The 20,444-nt window shown below is 37.9% G+C and overlaps 2 protein-coding genes and 1 long non-coding RNA gene across 3 annotated transcripts in view; 1 reads left to right on the plus strand and 2 right to left on the minus strand.

The window, feature by feature from the left end:
* Positions 1 to 20,444, minus strand: part of LOC143459932 (uncharacterized) — a 150,522-nt gene that overhangs the window by 79,366 nt on the left and 50,712 nt on the right. The gene's annotated exons all lie outside the window — the stretch shown is intronic.
* LOC143459328 (uncharacterized) lies at positions 1,050 to 19,960 on the plus strand. Its single transcript, XM_076956424.1, has 36 exons — positions 1,050 to 1,113; positions 5,401 to 5,557; positions 5,821 to 5,987; positions 7,499 to 9,121; positions 9,242 to 9,382; positions 9,445 to 9,631; positions 9,705 to 9,898; positions 9,959 to 10,147; positions 10,232 to 10,509; positions 10,584 to 10,706; positions 10,798 to 10,941; positions 11,009 to 11,141; positions 11,303 to 11,382; positions 11,458 to 11,854; positions 11,987 to 12,177; positions 12,275 to 12,445; positions 12,505 to 12,633; positions 12,778 to 12,933; positions 12,998 to 13,119; positions 13,182 to 13,355; positions 13,426 to 13,625; positions 13,710 to 16,638; positions 16,697 to 16,912; positions 16,983 to 17,122; positions 17,189 to 17,346; positions 17,411 to 17,533; positions 17,612 to 17,753; positions 17,841 to 18,006; positions 18,094 to 18,264; positions 18,324 to 18,461; positions 18,527 to 18,712; positions 18,787 to 18,931; positions 18,999 to 19,116; positions 19,199 to 19,257; positions 19,320 to 19,540; positions 19,609 to 19,960. The coding sequence occupies exons 1-36, from the start codon at positions 1,065 to 1,067 to the stop codon at positions 19,679 to 19,681; spliced, it is 9,990 nt and encodes a 3,329-aa protein (XP_076812539.1). The 5' UTR covers positions 1,050 to 1,064; the 3' UTR covers positions 19,682 to 19,960.
* Positions 4,245 to 5,478, minus strand: LOC143458733 (angiopoietin-4-like). Its single transcript, XM_076955585.1, has 2 exons — positions 5,053 to 5,478; positions 4,245 to 4,951 (listed from the first exon to the last, which is right to left on the minus strand). Exons 1-2 carry the CDS (start codon positions 5,336 to 5,338, stop codon positions 4,245 to 4,247), a joined length of 993 nt encoding a protein of 330 aa, XP_076811700.1. The 5' UTR covers positions 5,339 to 5,478.

The following is a 20,444-nucleotide window of genomic DNA, read 5'->3' on the forward strand; positions in this document are numbered from 1 at the left end:
AGGTCTTTTATTCGCTTATTACCCAAACATATGTGTTCTATGGGTTAGGCCTATTGTTGTTGAATTAACAAGTCGTCTCAAACAAGGAAGTGGGATAATCAGCGGCCCGATGGTTTCACCCGGTTACTTTCATCTGGACCTCCTGCAATGAATGAATGAAGCACACGCCTGCTCTGTTGCTCCGATCGATAATGCAAATTTTGAAATTACCGCCCCACTACTACTGTAGTTTAAATGTTACTGTACATAAAAATTAAGTCACAATAACCTAACACAAACAAGTTGTAAATGCTGATCATCCACACAGTTTAATCCAATCAATACTCTATCTATGCTGAAAGTTGTGTCGACATTGGAAAATTTGAAATTACCGCCCCACTGCTATTGTAGTTTAAATACTATATAGAAATTAGGTTACAATAAACTCGACTCAACCTAACAATGTTTTCCATGTTATGATCGACACTGTATGTGTATGTTGTAAGGTTAGGTGTTAGAAAGGTGGCAAAATAACAAAAAAGGGATTCAAGGCATCAACACTCAACAGCAACCAACAAAATCAACATTTTAACGAGTAAACGTCACTGTTAAATGTAGGCTATGCAATTAAAAGAATTAGAAGCAATCAATAGTGACAAAACAGCCGTAAGCGTTCCACTGTTAGATTTCTATGTAACGACAGATTAACGTAATAAAATAAGCTTTGTTTACAAAGAATACGTCACTAATGTATTTTGGTTCAATTTTAACAAAAACCATTCTGACGATACAATGAATTCTAAAATGTTTATTTTGAAAGAAACATCGAATTGATTTTGGTTTTATTTAGTTAATAAGGTCGTTCTAAACTTGCTAGACGCGTTAGGTGAATATTTTATGGAAATAGCAACATACTGTGAAGATCTAGGCTAGTGACTAAAAATATCGTTTCGTGTTTAAGCAGGAGGACGTCAAACCTTTGAAATCTGCGTAAATGTCAGTTGCTTGAGCACTTAAATAGCCTGGGCTTTTACAGAACTTTGTCGATATAGGTCTACTTGTAAGTTAGTGAAAGAATTGTCATCATGAAGTTTTTAACAATTGTTGTGACAATTCTTTGGTTTATCGGTGGAGGTATGTATGCTGTCTATGTTGTTAGTCTATGTTTAGAGATAGGCCTACCGTAAAATAGACATATACGGTAATTTGTCTTAACTTAAAACTGACTTGACACGACCTGGGCCATGATCACGACCTAAAAGTGAAAACATTGATCATTTTATTACCCGTTCGCTTTACGATTTTTGCCTGAACCCAAGGGCAATACCCGTGATTTTGAAGTGGTAGGCCTACCGGTTTCTCAATTGCGCCCAGTCATCCTAAACCTCTACGTCACAATGCCTGCAACAAATATGGCATGGCACAGGTAAAGTTGGATAAGTAAGTGAAATTGCAAATTCTAACGTGATACGGTCGTACCTGTACCGGCAACTGATTAGCTGAACAAGACCCGTAAAGGCGTACGCTAAATAATTGTAAATTTATGCGACCTTGTAAACACGGAAGCCATACCTGAGATTGAAGTGGCTGAGATTGAAGAATACAATCCTTCATGAAAAGGAAAGTATTCAAGCATTTGTAATGAAATGGTGGTTTATTGTTCCTTAGCCTGTAAGGACGACCACTTCAATTACAATGTTTGTCTGTAGAATTGTTGTCCTCGATGATAAATGAGTCTCAGGTCGTTGTTTCGCTTCTCTTAATCTTAGAATCAATTGTACACCATGACAACTGTATAAACTGATTATATTGTTTCTTGTTTAAACGATTACATTAAATAAGACATAGAGACAGCTACATAATAAAGTCGACCACTTTCTATGGTTAACTTCGTAGACTGTGACGCAACGAATAGCTATACATGAAAGAATAACTCACGTCACGACTTATAACGATACACAAGAAGTCATGCATAGGCGACACGTAACGCAATGCTTTGCTTTGCCGATTTCCGTATTCTATGCGGCATTCGATTTGCAAACAATTTTATAAAATCATCACACATTCATAGAAAAAACGCTATTGAAAGTGGTCATGTGAACAGACATAATAAAGCAAAAAAATACTCTACCTAAAGTAAACTAGCACTCAACTGCTTAGGATTTACGAATGAAAGTGACTAGATTTATTTCACTTTAAAAAGCGTAAGTAGGTCATGTAGCCCGTTGATTTGCTTTGTTTGTCAATCATAAAACAATCAGTTTTTAAATGTTAAAGCTTCGGTGTCTAGCTAGGGAAAGTCCGAGAGGTGAAACTCTAGCCGTTTGTATTCTCCCAGACTGACAGTGTGTATGACCGGGAAGCTAAAATTTAGCCTAGCTTAATTGCTTTGTTTACTTTTGAGATTCAGCCAGGCAATAGACTGGTGGATGTTGGCAATAAAAAGTTGCATAATTACTGGCATAATATAAAAACGGACAACGCTAATCTACGGAAGTAATAGTTCACTAATCTGCAGAACTGTGAAAGTACTTAGCCTATATCTTATAGGCTAAGTCAGCGTGGTCCAACTGCAGGCCCGCGGGCCAAAGTTGGCCCGCGAGCACCGATTTTTTGGCCCGCGAACTGATAGTCACCTTTGATAGTCGCTATTGTCGAGGAAGAACCTCGACCGCAGATGTCACATTGATCAGCATTTAATAGCTAAATTTTGAACTATTCTAATTTCAGTTCTAATATCAATGTCATATTGTTCTTCAGTTCTAATTTTACATTTCTTCAGTTCTAATTTAAAAACATTGGCCCGCAAGATAGAAAAATTTTCTGATTTTGGCCCGCGATGAAAAGAAGTTGGACCACGCTGGGCTAAGTACTTATAAAATACTAATACAATACTTATGTCTCTGGCGGCATCGCCACAAATAAGTATTGTAAAGATTATTAAGCATTGTGTTAACTAAACGGTAATAAGCCTCCAGCCTAGATCCTTTCTGATTTAAGGCTGTTCTTTTTTAATGACAAGGTTTTTTCAATCGCCAATATTTAGCCTAACAATTGAAATGGTTGACCCACTTCAATATTTTTCGTGATGTCAAATAGTATATATATAGTTGTAATGACTAGGTCTGCAGAGGTCTTGCACTGCTTGTCAGTCTTAACTTATGTTATTCAGACTTAATTTATCTGCCGAATTAATGATCTGACTCCGTGGTTGCGTGCGGTTAGAATTCTCGAGAAGCCTCTTACTAGCCGAAAGCTCTTACGTTATTACAGATACAGTTTATCAGAAACGATCCTTTATTGTAGGTACAAGTGCATAACCAGATGACAATTCGAATAGTTGCAGTCTGCATGCATGGGATCTAGTATACAAAGGCATCATGTGATTATGCGCCTGTATCTTAGACCCCAATCACATTCCTCAAAATTCACAACGTAATAAAACCTAACATAAAAGTAGTCAACAAATGCAACGATGTTAATAACAGCAGTTGAATGTATGCGAAAAAGCATCTCAATTAGGCCTATGTTGTATCAAATAATTATGCACATCGATGCTGCTTTTCAACAACACGTCAACAGACTTGAACAATTACTTTGCTTGTAACATTCCTTAATTTGTTTTTTAAATGATCACGTGTGTTCTATTCATTGCATAAATGGAATTCGGCCGATGAAATATAAGTTTTTTTTTAGACATGTGGTCATGTGTATAAGCCACCTCTTATTTTATAACTTAAAGTAGTGCCCAATGTTTTCATGGAAATCAGATTAACGTATTTTTCTGAAAGTTTGTCATGTACATTACTTAGTAAGAAGTACTTACCTGTTAAAGTGATATCTAACCACGCTTTTAGATACAATTGTAAGTTATCTGATAATAAGAGAAATTTCTTGTTCAAGCTTGTTAATTATACCTGTGCCTATTTTAACGTTTGACATCTGATTGGTAGCCAAATCATCAGGAAACTTACAACGCCATGTGTACAATGACTCAGTCATGCTTTTTAATTATGCATCCATTCTTAAAAATTTCCCGGAGTTTCATGGTTTTTTAACGATTTGGTATATATAATTGAAATTTTTTGAATGTACTTGTTTTTTTAATTGAATGGAATCTTGTGAAAGTTTTATTATGAAGACAAGCAATGTTATTTAATGTAATTTATTGCCTATAAATTACAGAAACATAATTTTGGTAATATAAAAAGTAACAACCCACATGTTATCATAAAGCTGAGATTGGAAAATTTTAATACAAATTCCTACGATTCATCCCTGCTGTAGTAGAACTTTATAGATGCAAAGCGTAAAGCAGTATTATTAGGATTAAACAATTGCCACCTTCCCCAATAAATGTTTTTTCTGGTCATTGGTTGTTTGTATCTAGGATATGGACCATTTAAATGTGTTTCTAGACAGTAATGGAACCACCAACTCGACTTGTATTTACTGGCACAATGACTTTGATTGTTTTCATCATTGTCTCTATCTGGTGTACTGAACTCAAATCCAGATATCGGTGCCATGCTGAAAATATTTTTAAAGGCTTCATCCAAACCGTTAACATCCAGCTCATAGTTTCTTGCTTTTGATTTGAGTCGAAAATAAGTATATTGAACAAATGCTTTCATACCATCCCAGTCTTCAAGATCAAATCCCACTTTAGGTAATTTTATGTTGATCGGACCCAGTATGTTGATTGAAAAACGAGTTTGTCTCGACACACGATAAATATTTTCCAATCCAAGCCAGTGTTCACTGCTAGGGTTTCCGAACCCTCTGACGTAATCGTCCCACCCCCTTTCAAAGTTGACCTCCCCGTTCATTCTTCTTTGTATTGTTGTCCAGCCCTTCTGAGTTGAAACGAGGTCCATATCACAGTAGACGTAAGTGAACTGGAATCGTTCCTTGAGCCATATCGGGTAGATACCACTTGACGTTGAACCACTTGCGTAAATGCTTGTGCATTCTGGAACAAAATGTATATTAATTTAAGTGTGTCAATAATGTAAACATTTATTGCGAAGCATTATTAGTACTAGTAGTATAGAGTAGTTTTAATCTATTTACCTTCATATGATGTGTCATATGAATAGCCCAAATAATACTGACTTGTTGTAGACTCAAGAAGATTTTTTAGTAATTTTTGCTGATCTTGGCGACTTTGCAAGTGACAAAACTTCCCATTAACTAAATGTAATCTTTTTAAGCTTTCGCTAACTTTGTTAATTTGCTTCAATAAGTTTTCAGCTTGACTATCAACTGCTTGACAATGCGTCAAATGAAAGGGCAACAAAAGCAAATAGTAATAAATCCAGCCATACTGTAACAGTATTTCTTTTAGAAGCAACATCATCGATAGTATTCTGGTACATTTGGTGCTGCTGGTTTTTTGATTCACTTTTTTTCATATTTCAGACTGCAGTATAGTTCTAAGAAACGGGAGCGGAAAAATTGTTTTTCCAACCACAGAGGAATGTAATAACAACACCATGTTGGCTGGTATTAGGGAGTGGGAAATTCCAGTGGAGGAGGAAGGAGTTGTATATTTGCACTTTGAGGAAACATCTATCAAGTGAAATGCTGTTGCAGTTGTTATATGAAAATTTGTGCATAATATTTCAGTTTTGCAATAGAAAAAAATAGTACAAGTAATGTTAAATAAAGATTTTCTGTTCAGTTTATTTCATATAAACTTAAATTAACCTTAGCTATCTCACATATTTTTTAATATTTCAGTGTTCTAGCTCAACTGGGTTAAGATTTATGGCGATATATTAATTTCACAAAGAGCACAATCATAATTTATTTTTGCTGAACTGGTTTTTGTTGATATAGATGTTTGGATGGTCAACTGCTGATTAAAACAAGTCAACCAGAAGCATTCATTTGTTTGCCTGAAAAGCCCAATAGCTACCTTTTCAAAGAAACTGTTATCGTTTCAATGATAAGATTGAAAGACAACTGCAGTTTGGCCAAGATTTCTTTTGCTTATTTTCGATTTGGTGAGTGTTGGATAGTGCAATTGATGTACTGGTTTTATCATTAAATTTATAACTTTATTGCCCGGGTCTGGTCCAATGGACTCACACAATTTTCAAATGATGATAACTTTTAAGCAAACCTGCCTGCCTGCTATAAAAATACAACTGAAACTTTTTCTAAACAATATTCAGTTGAATATGATTATAATATATTGATTGTAGAATGAATAGTTTGGCAGTAAGTAACGTTTTTTATCTCCTATTTCCTAACTGTTTGTTGATAAATTTGCACAGTGTTCTAAGCGATTGTGGAGAAAAATCGTCTTAGCTAAATATAAAATTAGGATTCTGTTGCGAAAACGAGTAAAATTGAAGCTTTCCTTACTCTAGTTTAAGGTGGTCTAAGACTACGAGCATGAAGGGTGACAATAAGGTTTGACAGAAACATTGTCGGCTGGAAATGGGGAAAATTTAATGTTAGCAAACGACTGAGTTTACTGTTTTAATCAACTTGATGCTTAGCTGCATCACTCATAATGCTCTCCTTGATACATGTATCCTACTTGTTTACAACTGTGCTTGAAACAAAAAGCTAAAATCATCGCATGTATGTATTGCTAGACAGTACTGTGACATTAGCCTTTAAAAGAACTTATCACCCTTGAATAATAATCAGTAATCACATATTGACTTACACCTCAGTGATGTGCAACTGATTTGTGGCTAATCCATTTAGCTATAACAAAAGTGTGTTTCATTGTAACTACTGCTGATTTTGCACTGAAAAACACAGTCTATTGAACGTGTCCGCGAGCCACACAAAATCTGTCCGTGGGCCACATGCGGCCCGCGTGCCAGGGTTTGGACCACTCTGCTTTAGCTTCTTGTGTTGGCTATCTAAAAATTCTCCTTTATTTCTGATGTCATGACGATGAATCTCAGAAAATATTTTCAATTTATAAGTCAATATGTCGTTTCAATGAACTGGACGCGTGGAGAAAACAACACCTTTTCTGTATTATATCTAAATTATAGCCATCCATGTTGATAAAGTCACACTTTAACCGCACTTGTCAGACTTATATCTCCATATCAGGGGTCACCAAACTACGACCTGAGAGTCAGATCCGGCCCACCTTTTTAAATCACAAATGAGCTTATTATATGGAAGCCTTGTCAACTGACAGTAACCACAGCAACGTAGTAAAAAACGATCTATTTTCACTTTAACATTGTGCAAATTTGTGGTATTTCAGATCAACTGAAACAAATTAAAACACCCAACCTAGAAAATATGAAATTCTGCATTTGCAAAACAATTGTTGATATAGCTCAAACAGTAAATAATTAACTTGAAATGTGTTTTATAGGCTGTATGATAAATGAAACTAGGCCCAGGCAAGCTACATTTTTAATAGCCCAGACAAACAGGATTGGGTTAAGAACTATGCCTATATGTTTACAATTGTACTAACTTTTAGTGTCTGCAACCATTTTGTTGCTGAACTTACATTTTTTCCCACACATTGCAGAATTTCATGTAACGATGAGTCACTATTATGTCCAACCTGGAAAATCAATTCAATTTGTTGCTAGATTAACTGGAGATGACAGTGTGAACAAATATCTAGATTATTCCGTGGAATATAATCGGGGCACCACAAAAGCAGGAACTATTTTTTTATCATCATCCTTCACTGCACAGCAATCATTCCAATATCCTGGAAGCTATTCAGCGCATGCAACATGTACAACTAAGAGAGAGGCTGTTTCTTTCCAAACATCATCTTTTAATTTTTACGTGGAATGTGGCTTATCACCTTCAACATTACAAATATCCTACAAAGAATTGACATTCTTGAACACGACATTCTTGAAACCGGTTGAACTTGTATTTCGTCACAGATATTGTTTTCCTATTTCATATTCCCTGTTGATGGGTGATGTCATTATAGCACATCAACAGACAGAGCAAGTTCTGGATGAGGCAAAATTTTTGTTGAAGGTTTTCAGAGAAGTCAAGTTCAATGTAAACTCATCAATGCAACAATTAGTTGGACCAGGGATACATAATGTCACTTTATTGTTACAAAACAATGTCTCTACAGTGATTTATTTCACAAAAGTTACTTTCAATGATGAAATCAAAAATCTTAAAGTGAGAGCAGAAAAATACGTCGGTTTTCATCCCCATTATTTCATCATAAATGCGACGGTGAGTCGAGGAGCTCCAATAAGTCTTTCAGTTCAAATCAAATCGATTGAAAGCAACTTGTCACACTTCAATGGTTCTTTATTTTGTCCACATTATTGTCACTCAATGTTGATGAAGGCAACTTTATCTAAACCAGGAATGTACAAAATTGAAGCAATTGCTGAAAATAACATATCTCAATCATCATCATGGGTACTCATAGAAACATTACCACAGATATACAACGTGTTTATTTCGTCACTGAAGCCTATCCCTAGCTACAGCAGAAATTATGTTTATGCATTTGTCAGAGGTGACGTTGGTGATTACGTGATGACGATATACTTACAAGGAAGACCAGAGAACCACAGTTTCACCATCTCCAAGTTGGAATATGATCACAAAGATCTGCCCAGTCTCCCATTTGATGCCAAGTCTTACAAATTGATCAAAGTTGAACGAGTTTTGTACCACATTGGAATGCAGCAGGTCACTGGTTTTATCAGGAATTCCAAACAGTCATTTCCTTTCGTGGGATGGGTTGACGTGTTGGAGACGTCATCGTGCTTGGAGGATCTGAGAATTCGAGATGGGAACTATCGAGGCGGGTTTGAAAAACCTTTGAAAGTCTTTGATTATTTGACCTTCAGCATAGATTTTAAATTCACGTGCAAGAATATGTCTGAGGTCAGATATAAATGGTTGGTGTTCCCAGTGGCGACAGATATGGACATGGCAACATATACATATGAAGTTGAGTTTGAGAAGGAGTCATTTGAACCAGAACTTATCATCAGAGCCGATACATTGTCACCCGGCTTGTATGTCATAAAGGTTAAAGTTACCAGTGAGAACGTTACAAGCGATGTGTTAGAGGGAAAACTCAAAGATTATACTTTGATAGAAATTCCGAAAAGAAAGCTACATTTTGTGATTTTAGGAGGAAATGTGCTCCAGGCTGGTGAGTGGGCTATTATCAGATTTCTATGTGATTTCATAAAATATTTTCATGAATATTTTTTTAATTTTCGACTACATTGGACCATCCATAATTTTAATATATTATAATTTCCCTGCATAGACTACAACATGACTCTCCTAAGATTTGAATGTTCGATTGATTACAACAAATATCATCGACACATCAGCTACAACTGGTTTTGCTCCATCACGAAGGAAGAGCTTCCGACAAGGACAGTGATCGGGAAAATACAGAGAAAAGGTTTCAAAGTTTTTTTTTCAAATATCATTTGTTCAAAATTTAAGTTTTTTTTCATGTTTAAGATTCCTGCTTTGATTGGCACACTCTCTGGGTGACCAGTGGTCATGTGATGGAAATATCCATGAATAAACTCAGACAAAGTGAACATTATTACATCCGATTAATCATATCTGGACCCCATTATGAGGCAACATACGCAGATCAGAAAGTTGTTGTCCAAGCAAGACGAGCCCCGATTGTTAATTTAAAGTGAGCATCGGATGAAATTGCAGCAGACAAAGTAAAAATATTTCATTTAATTTTTCTTTCCATCAAATTACAGATGTTGGTCCAATTGTGAGAAATACTTTTCTCCTCACCTGTCAATCATTCTACAATTAGAGTGTGATGATTGTTTACGTCGTAAATGGACATTGTCGCCAAATCCTGGACATCAACTGCCACTGTGTGATGATCAGGAGTTTTGCAAACTAAATGCTTCGTTACTTATTCCATCATCAAATGTCACAGGAACAGGTGAATCCCCTTATATGGTACTAATTCATTCACAGATTTAAACCTGACCTCCATGTGCAGGTTACAATATTCACGGAGAAAATTCCTCAGTGACCATTTTCCTCAATGCTCTATCTTCTCATGGTGGTGGTAGCTGCATTGTTTTGCCTAGGATGGGAAGTGCGTATACCACCAAGTTTAATGTCACATGTGCTGGTTACATAGAAGGCAAATACCAACTGATGTACAAGTTTTTCCTCCAAGACAAAGGTGAATAAAGTGTCAGGTGGAAATAGAGCAAAATTAACTCTGACAAGATCAAAATTCCATCTAAAAAATAAAAATTCTTCCCAGGCCATCGATATCTTCTACAATATGGATTTGATCCAGTTCTCTATGACATCATACTACCACCTGGACGTTCATCTAATGACGTCACAATTGTCATAGAAATATGCACTCCCGACCAATCATGTGTTGAGGAAAATCTCTTCGTCACTGTGGTTGCTAATAATGACGTCAACGATGATGTAATGAATGAACTGGACGCAGCATTGTTAAGTAACAATCTGCAGAAGATTGCTCAGTTTGTTCTCGTCTTATCGTCAAGCAACAAACTCAACCAATCAAAGGTCAGTTTGTGACGTATTAACTTTCTACTTTCTGTTAAAGTTTTTGATTTAAAAGAAAAATTTTGTTTAAACAGAGAAAGAAAATAATTTCCAAAATGGTTGAATATCCCATGTTGTCGTTGGAGCCGGTGAAACAAGTTGCCGATGTAATAAGCCACGTAACAAACAATCCTAAACTCCTGGAAGAAACTCAATTGGTAAAGTTTCAAATTACACAAACTTGCATTCAGAGTCCACATATTTATCCGTAATATAGACTGAGTAGAAGAAAGTTACTTTGTATTACAGCAAGATGTGCAGGATATCCTGGACCGAGTAGAGAGCTTTGTTCCATTTTCTGCCAGTCGATATGAAGATGTAAACTCGATTGTGAGGTCATGTATGACTACGACATCACAATTGATGAGACTTGTTCGATTTTATCCTTTCAAGGTAACCAAGTTAACATTTTCAATAATCTAGCATCTGATTATTCAGCTAACAACGACTTTTGTCAAAGAATGAAGAAAATTTGCGAATGAATCGTCTGGGAAAGTTGCTCATGGCATCATTGACTCCTGGTGAGGAAGCGATATCCTTTGAAACAAAATCTGTCGAAGGAAGAATGCTCAAGTTGAACAATCATGTCACGAGTAAGGAAGAAGTGTTACAATTTATAAGCCACGTACATCTGATGCACACATATTGTTCACACACATACAGTGCACAGTGGTAGCAACATTCTCATGTGTGAGGTGTAACTCTTCATATAAGTTCCAATACTTTGTTCATGACCACAATGAAATATTTTCAGATCCTTTCGACGCTAACACCTCGTTCGTACAACTTTCTAATTTGCAGTCGCTTATAACTGATGATGTCATCAATATCGAGGTAATAATTGTGCTTTGTTTAATCACTTACATTATATTGCGATGATATTCAGAAGAATGTTTTGTAAAATTTTAGATTTTTCGTTATAACTCAACCTCAGCCAACTTCAGTCCATTTGATCTAAAAGTTGATTCTGTGACGTCAGTCAGCATAACGACAGGTTGGAGGGACGAGCTCCCCATCAGTAAAGAAATAGCAAAGAATCTAAAGTTAGAGTTCAGCCTGCCTCAACAGCCCGATAAGAGCAAGATATGGCTGAGGGTTAAAAGTGAATGTGACGGCTCAGCATGTCGTAGCACTGCCATTGGCTCTGCCTTCATAGATGTTGGTGGAGATTTTAGTGGTGTCAGGGAAGCTACTATTCTCAACATTGTAGTGGGAAACAATGAAGGCAGAGTTAAAAAGCTTAAAATGTTCTTGGCGCCTTTGAATCACCCTCGTAGTGTCTCAGAGAAAGAGTTTGATGAGAAAGGTCTGTATGAGTGTCAATGACAGTCTGCAGTGAGTTAAATACATTTCCATTTTGATCTTGTCACTTTGACCCCCACAAGTGATTAGGAATGCAGGAGTTTGTGGTTTTTGGCATGTTGTCATTATGTTTCAGCCCCCTCCTACAGATGGATTGTAAAATCCCCATCCTTTGGGGCAGTCACTTGCAACATCACTGTGCAAGCGGACCTGGGTCCAGGATATTACCGTATAGGAACTATTCTATCCACAGTGTTCTCGGTGTATCAGTTACACTGCCTGCATTGGTTGGATGCTTACAATGGTTGGCAGGAAAACCTTTGCAAGGTGAGATATTATACGTAATTATGTAATCTATTTTTGTAAAATGTGGATTATTTTTTAATATGAGGAACCAGTAATATCACCTCATGTCATTTACTAGCCTCACGATTACACGGTGTCCGGCAGGGTGATGTGCAAGTGTGGACACTTTCCCATCACCAGAATAGTCTGGGCTCAGGGCCGAAAAAGAAGCTCAGATGATTTTAAACTCGGGCCATCCCTGTTAGGGTCAAAGTTGTTGGTATTCCCCAATAAGCTGGACTACAATGAAGTAAGGATGTTTATGATGTAACAGAAGGTATCACTTTCAAATGATGAAATCATGTTCAGATCTCCTCCAACATGTGGCAGCGCTTCTTAGAAAATCCGATTGTCTTCTCAATGTTATTTGTGCTCTATTTTTTGTATGGACTCGGGCTAATCTGGGCGAGATCAAAAGACCGGCAAGTGGAGGCAGAGGTGAAAATATTTGAATATGTCCGGTTGAATATAAAGACATGCTTGAGATTCTTTAAACATGGTGTCTATTGTCGTGTAACTGTGATGGATTGCTACTGTCATATGTGAAAGTGATCAATCAAAATTAAACAAAATGTTTTCCAGGACTTGTATGTGGAAGTTCCGGACAATGGTCCTTTCGATAAATATCGTTACATCGTGACGATATTTACCGGAAGTCGACAAAATTCCGGAACTTCTGCGGTTGTCTGCCTCCGACTTGTTGGAAAAATGGCCACCAGCAGTGCTCATGCCATTCAGGTATTATGATGTCATAATATGTAGAAATGAATTTAATTAATTGATAGTAAATATTTTTTCTCAGCACCACACAAAGATTTTGAACAGGGGAAGTGTGAAATCGTTCCTTATCACTACGTCAGAGTGTCTTGGAGACATCACTGCGATTCGCTTGTGGCACGATAATGGCGGACACAGCCCAGAGTGGTATGAAGTAGTAACAGCTCAACTGGAAGTGTAGGAATTATTAAATGTAAATTTTATGTTAGGTTCCTACAGAGGGTTGTGGTAAGAGATCTGGAGAAAAATCATTGCTGGTTCTTCCTTTGCAACCGCTGGTTCAAGCATGTTATAGACCACGTGGTCCCTGCTGCACGCACCAAAGACCTGCACAACACCAGGACATTGTTCCCCTTGAGGTTGGAAAATTACCTCAGAGACAGGTAAAGTTAGAGATAATTCATATTCCACAATTTTACCGGATTATTAACATATAATTCCACAATACTGCAGATATCTTTGGTACGCATTCTATGGAATGCGCCCGTGGCAACGTCACGTGATGGGCAGGATAGAAAGGTTATCGTGTTGTCTCATGATAACCTTGATGATCATGCTCACCACGTTGATGTTCCACGGGAACAACCACGCGCAGCAGGGACTGCTCTTAGCCGTCGGTAATTACACTTTTCAGTGGTGGCACGTGGCTGTCGGTGAGTTCAGTTGACATCGGTTTTGACAGACATGGTTGAGATTGTTATTTATTAATCGTCGTATTCTTTTGATTTGTAACAAAGGAATCGAGAGTGCTCTGTTGTCATCTCCAGCAACGTTTCTCATAACAACAATGTTTCGCCGATCGCAACGGCCGCATAAATCATTGCTTACTGACTCAAAAAGTGTCGACGACGAAGAAACTAATGTAAATGATGAACAAAATCCGGTCTCACATCATCCAAATGTAGCAGATGGAAGCAAAGAGGAAAATCTGAAATTGGAACTTTTTCATGAACAACTTCCAGTTGAGAATAAAACTCATCTCAGAGTAAAACCTAATCGAGAAACTAGTTTCGTTGAAGTTGCTGAGACTTCACAACATGTTATGAGTGAAGACGGTCGAGTTCATCATCATCAACGCAAAGAAGCAACTGGCAAGATGAATCAAAATGAAAGACGAAAACTGAAGAAAGAATCTCCCAAGACAGAGCATCATGACGAGAGCAAAATCCACCATAGATTGAAACCTTATGGTAAAAACCGTACCTTTGAAGTAGCTGGGACTTCACAACAAGTTTTGAATGAAGAGCATCGAGTACATCATCATCACCGACGCAAAGAATCAAACAAAGAGCTGGATCAAAAAGAAAGACTGAAGCTGAATAAAGAATCTCCCAAGAAACAGCATCGTGGCGAGAGCAAAATCCACCACAAGGAGAGACTAAACTGGGTGAAAGAACTCCTCCTCCAAAAACAACATCGTGGTGAGAGCAAAAGTCATCGGAGAGTAAAACCGCATGGTGAAAACCCTGCCATTGAAGTTGCTGGGACTTCACAACAAGCTTTAAGTGAAAAGCATCAAGTACATCATCATCAACGCAAAGAATCAAACAGCGAGCTGGATCAAAAAGTGAGACGAAAGCTGAAGAAAGAATCTCCCAAGAAAGATCATCGTGGCGAGAGCAAAATCCTTTCTAAAGTGAAACATCATGGTGAAGCCCCTGCCATTCAAGTTGCTGATACTTCACGACATGTTTTGAGTGAAGAGCGTCAAGTAAATCATCATCAACGCAAAGAAGCAAGTGATGAGATGGATCATAAACCAAGACAAAAGTTGGTAAAAGAATTTCCCAAGAAACAACATCGTGGCGAGATTAAAAGTCCTAAAAGTCATCAGGGAGTAAAACCGCATGGTGAAAATCCTCCTTTTGAAGTTGCTGAGATTTCACGACATGATTTGATTGAAGACCGTCGAGTGTATCATCATCAACGCAAAGAAGCGAATGACAAGATGGATAAAAAAGAGAGAAGAAAGCTGAAAAAAGAATCTCCTAAGAAAGATCATCGTGACGAGAGGAAAAGTCATAGGGGTGTAAAGCTGCATGGTGAAATTCCTGTCAACACAGTTGCTCATACTTCACAGCATGTTTTGAGCGAAAAGCATCAAGTAATTCATCATCAAAACAAAGAAATGAATGATGAGCTGGATCAAAAAGAGAGACTAAAGTGGGTGAAAGAACTTCTCCTCCATAAACCACATCATGATGAGAACAAAATTAAACTGGGAGCAAAAGCTCATGGTAAAAACCCTGCCATTGAAGTTGCTGATACTTCACGGCATCTTTTAAGTGAATATGGTCGAGTTCATCATCATCGACTCAAAAAAACAACTGAAAATATGGATCCGAAAGAGAGAAGAAAGCTGAAGAAAGAATCTCTGAAAAAACAGCGTCGTGGAGAGAGGAAAAATCCGGGTGTAAAGCCGCATGGTGAAACTCCTGCCAACACAGTTGCTCATACTTCACAGCGTGTTTTGAATGAAAAGCATCAGGTAATTTATCATCAAAACAAAGAAATGAATGATGAGCTGGATCAAAAAGAGAGGCTAAAGTGGATGATAGAACTTCTCCTCCATGAAGACCATCATGATGAGAACAAAAGTCATCAGGGAGTAAAACCGCATGGTGAAAATCCTGCCTTTGAAGTTGCTGATACTTCACAGCGTCTTTTGAGTGGAAAGCATCAAGTACATCATCATCAACGCAAAGAATCGAATGATGAGCTGGATCAAAAAGAGAGACGAAAGCTGAATAAAGAATCTCCTAAGAAAGATCATCGCGGCGAGAGCAAAATCCTGTCTAAAGTGAAACATCATGGTGAAGCCCCTGCCATTGAAGTTGCTGATACTTCACGACATGTTTTGAGTGAAGAGCGTCGAGTAAATCATCATCAACGCAAAGAAGCAAGTGATGAGATAGATCATAAACCAAGACAAAAGTTGGTAAAAGAATTTCCCAAGAAACAACATCGTGGCGAGAGTAAAAGTCCTAAAAGTCATCAGGGAGTAAAACCGCATGGTGAAAATCCTGCTTTTGAAGTTGCTGATACTTCACGACATGATTTGATTGAAGACCGTCGAGTGTATCATCATCAACGCAAAGAAACGAATGACAAGATGGATAAAAGAGAGAGACGAAAGCTGAAGAAAGAGTTTCTTAATAAACACCATCGGGGTGAGAGTCATGATTTTCGCCGGAAGAGTCATCAAACAGGGAAACGTCGCCATAAACATTCCATTATCGTCACTAAAACTGCACGACATGTTTCAAGTGAAGGTCGCAGTAAACATGATGCCATCTCCCAGCCTCAACCTTCCAGTGGAAGAGTTAGATTTGAAGAGGAAAGTTTAGATGATTTGAAACCTCCAATGAGGAAAATATTTTTATCATCCATTGTTCGCGACAAAGATCAACCAAGTACATCATCAGCAGCTTTTGCGACATCTTTGTCAATGCCACCTAGGTCACCATCTATTGCTATGACATCATCGCAAGAGCCATCTACATCATCCCAAGAGCCATCTACATCATCATTTGTTGGTATGACATCATTACAAGAGTCATCTACATCATCCCAAGAGCCATCGACATCATCCTTTGCTGGTATGACATCATCACAAGAGCCATCTACATCATCATTTGTTACTGAGCAAGTGACTCCTTCCGCCAGGTAGTTGTTTACATTAAAATTGTCTTAGTTCATAGATTTAAGTTGTTTGTGTTTTCAGGTCGCACTTAGCTGGTCAGCGGGTGGCAGTGTCAGGCACTGGTCCTCATCGAGGGATTGCTTTCGTCGAGAATGATCCCAACACAGGGGATTCCCGCGTTCTTCCTCACTTCTTCATATACATTGCCTGGATATTACTGGTTGCAACTGTCCTCACGTCGACTGTGCTTTGTGCCTTGTATGGAATGTCATATGGCATAGAAACTTGCAAAGAATGGTAAGACATTGTTGCGTCGTAATGTCAAATAAAGACTACGTAATAAGAGTTGTTGAAACTTGATTTCCAGGTTGGTTTCTGTATCGGTTGCTTTCCTTCAAAGTGTCATAATTCTGGAACCTCTAAAAGAAGTCTTGATTGCCTACGTCAAGGTGGTGAATAATCCAAAACTCGATCTACGCGACTGGATTCCACCTTTGCCCCGTTCAGGTTCATTTCGCAACTATGATTTAGCAACATTTTGATTCTTTTTGATGACTTATTTCTTTAATACAGTGACACCGAGATCTCACAGCGGTGATTGTGACGCAATAAAGAGGAGACAGGACGAGGAGCGATCAAGGAATCGGATTTATCGTCCTCCTTCTCAGCTAAGACTTGAAATCACGCTCCAGGATATCGAGGAAAAAATAAGAACAAAAAGAAAGATAAAAGTGAGTTTCATGGAATAAATTTATGAAGCTGAATATGACAATATAATCTATTGTTTCGTAACAGAACATATCGCTTCACCTAATATTTTTGGTGCTCTTGTTCATTGTGACGTTTGGACAAACGGACAGGAATTCGTTTCAATTTGGCAAAACTGTGCAGAATATGTTGTTGGATGGACACAAAAAGGTTGATTATTAGCTCATAATTACATCATTTAAGACGTGTTTGGTCCAAAAGCCACATTTCATGACAATATGTTCTCAGATGTCGTCGGCTAATGACGTATATAACTGGGTCGAATTTTCATTGGCTGACAAGTTCTCGATTGGTCGCCTGACGCATTTCCCTGACAACCAATTGTTGATTGTGACGCCACCAACATTACGTCAGAAGCGAGTAATTAAAGGTTTGTTCCCACAAGAATTGTATTTTCTTGATAATTTATGTGGAAACGCTTTAGACTGATTTTGAATTCTAAAGCTTTATTTTGCAGGTACGTCTTGTGTTCACAGCGATTCAGCATTCAAATACGGTTTGTCCGACACGAACCAGTGTAAACTTCACTACGAAAATCAGTTCCAAGAAAAGAGGTCTCATGGACCCACCTGGTCCAGGCCTCCTACACACGCAACAAAGCCCTCAAATGACGTCTATGAAAGGTAACTATGGCAACGCAGCGGTGCAGATTTTTTGAAAAGTGGGAGTTACTTTACCTAACGTTTATTTTTAATGACGTCACAATGCAGTTGTTGGGAGTATTCGACGGCGAATACGTCATGGTTGAGTAGTTACATCGGCGATCTCGCGCTCTTCTACAATCCAGGCGGGTATTACGTCACAATTTCAAAATTAGCCAACGAAACACGTGACCAAGTTCATTATCTGAGACGCTTCGGCTGGATTGATGGATACACGAGGTTTGTGGAAAGATTTGTTGCAAAATATTGTCAATTTCACTCAAACTATTTCCTTGAAGGTTCCTCATGCTTGAGACTGTCCTATACAACGTCCCACATCGAATATATTGCGTCACTATGGTCGCCATAGAAATATCAAACACTGGCAACTATGTCGTCAAGCCACAATTGATGTTCATGCGAAGTCACCACGTCGAGTAAGTAGATTATGACCTAACAACGTTGTAAACTGCACGAAGTTATGTCGTCATTTCCTGTGAAGGCGTGCTTGGGACGTGGCGGTCCAGGTTGCCTTATATGGCATTCTTGTCCTGGTGCTGTACCACTTGGTGGAGGTAGCGAGTGGCTTCCTGGAAGAAGGCTTCCACTTTCTCAAGAACTTGTGTAATGTTCTGCTCATGATAATTCTGATGACGTCAACACTGGTGGTGGGGCTTTACCTTAGCAGGTGATGAGTTAGACATAATCGTGAGGTATTTATATGCAAGCAGGGATTTCATAAATGATGTTATTTTCACACAGAGTGACTTACACGGACCAAGCGCTCCAAGCTTTCAGGAATAACATGAAATCTTTCCATCTCTACCACATGGCTGCTTTCACAGATTACCTCACAAAATGCCTTTTGTCCATTTGTACTTTCTTCACGATGCTGTACACCGTCAAGGTAAGAATATGACGTCATCAACATCAGTACCCGTCATAAAATCTGAATATGACATCATCATATTCAGGTCATGGAAGGTCATCCAATTTTTGATCTCATGCACGCCACCATACATAGAGCAAAGCTTGAAGTCCTAGGTCTTTCACTCTACATATTTTTCCTCTACATCGCTTTCTGCCATGTTGGTGAGTTCGAAGCTCATGGTTGTCATAATTAATCACAAATTTTACGCGAATCCGAGATTTGAGCGAAAATCATCATTTTCAGGGTTAGTGCTGTTTGGAAGAAGCAAAGATTTCAGCAGTGTGAGCAAAGCTATGCAATCTGTGAGTCACACTTTTCATTATGACGTATCAATTGTTCGTGAAGTAACTCAAGGTCATTTTAGGTTGTAGGCTTTTCCATGGAAGCGTTTACGTCAACAAACCTTCTTCGTGCTTATCCAATCAGAGGAAGCATTTTCCTCCTGTTAATTTTGCTCATTTTCATAAAAATATTTGTCAATTTTTTTGCTGCGGTTTTGGAAAACACCTTCCGAGAGTTGAAGTTGCTCAGACGTGAGCGCTTAACTCGCCAACACCTCATGTCTTTCGGAAGAAAACATATCAGGTATTGTGACGTTATAATCATCTATTTGTATCCAACATTCAGCTGCTTTATGACATCATGTTTCACAGGACCGTATTCACGATCCGTGACGAAATTTCAGAGAGATTCAAAAAACTACGAAGCAAGAGAAAAGTTGAATAGAGTTCTGGGAAATTAGCATTTGTTCATTATATTATTATAACCCAATAAAGTTATGTTGTGAACATTTGTATTATGTTCAAGTATTACTGCGGCTACAGCAAGTGCTACTGCAATACTTTAAGCACAACCACCATAATAACAACATGTCGATAACATGAGAGTAAAGTTCTTGTATGTTATGAATTTCAAAACAACTAACCCAGAAAATTATAAGTGTAATTTGTCAGTGTCGGTCAAACCTATGTAATCTTTTACAACGCGTTTAGCTGCGGAAATTGTCAAATCTAAAATAGTTATGTGAGCCAGTTATATAATCGATACAGTTTCAAGTTGTCTAGTGAAGTCATCTCTGCTTTAGTTAAATTTCTTTGCTCTGCCCCAGATGATTAGCGTGAGAATATATTCTTTTTGAAATTATGTTTCTGTATTTCTTTTACAGTTTTCTGCATTTCAACCATAAACATCATATAATACTATAAGCCAAAGCTTTTAATTAAACGGACCCTAAACAATACAAATACAAGTCACTATTTGTAGCCTAGCATTTATATATTTATTTTACCTGGTTTACCACTGTTATTTCAAAACAACAGACGACCTGAGAGATATTGTTTTGTCCGAATCTGTATTACAAAAAACGTTGTTTATTATTTTTCTTTCGACTCGCAGAAGGGAATTCCCCTTTTAAGAATTTGTTTCCAAAACATTTCTAAAAAGTGCAGTTAGGCAGAAGTTTAAAGCAGGTCGTTTACATTGTTCTACA

This window comes from Clavelina lepadiformis, chromosome 5 (assembly GCF_947623445.1).
Source record: "Clavelina lepadiformis chromosome 5, kaClaLepa1.1, whole genome shotgun sequence".
Classification (NCBI taxonomy): domain Eukaryota; kingdom Metazoa; phylum Chordata; class Ascidiacea; order Aplousobranchia; family Clavelinidae; genus Clavelina; species Clavelina lepadiformis.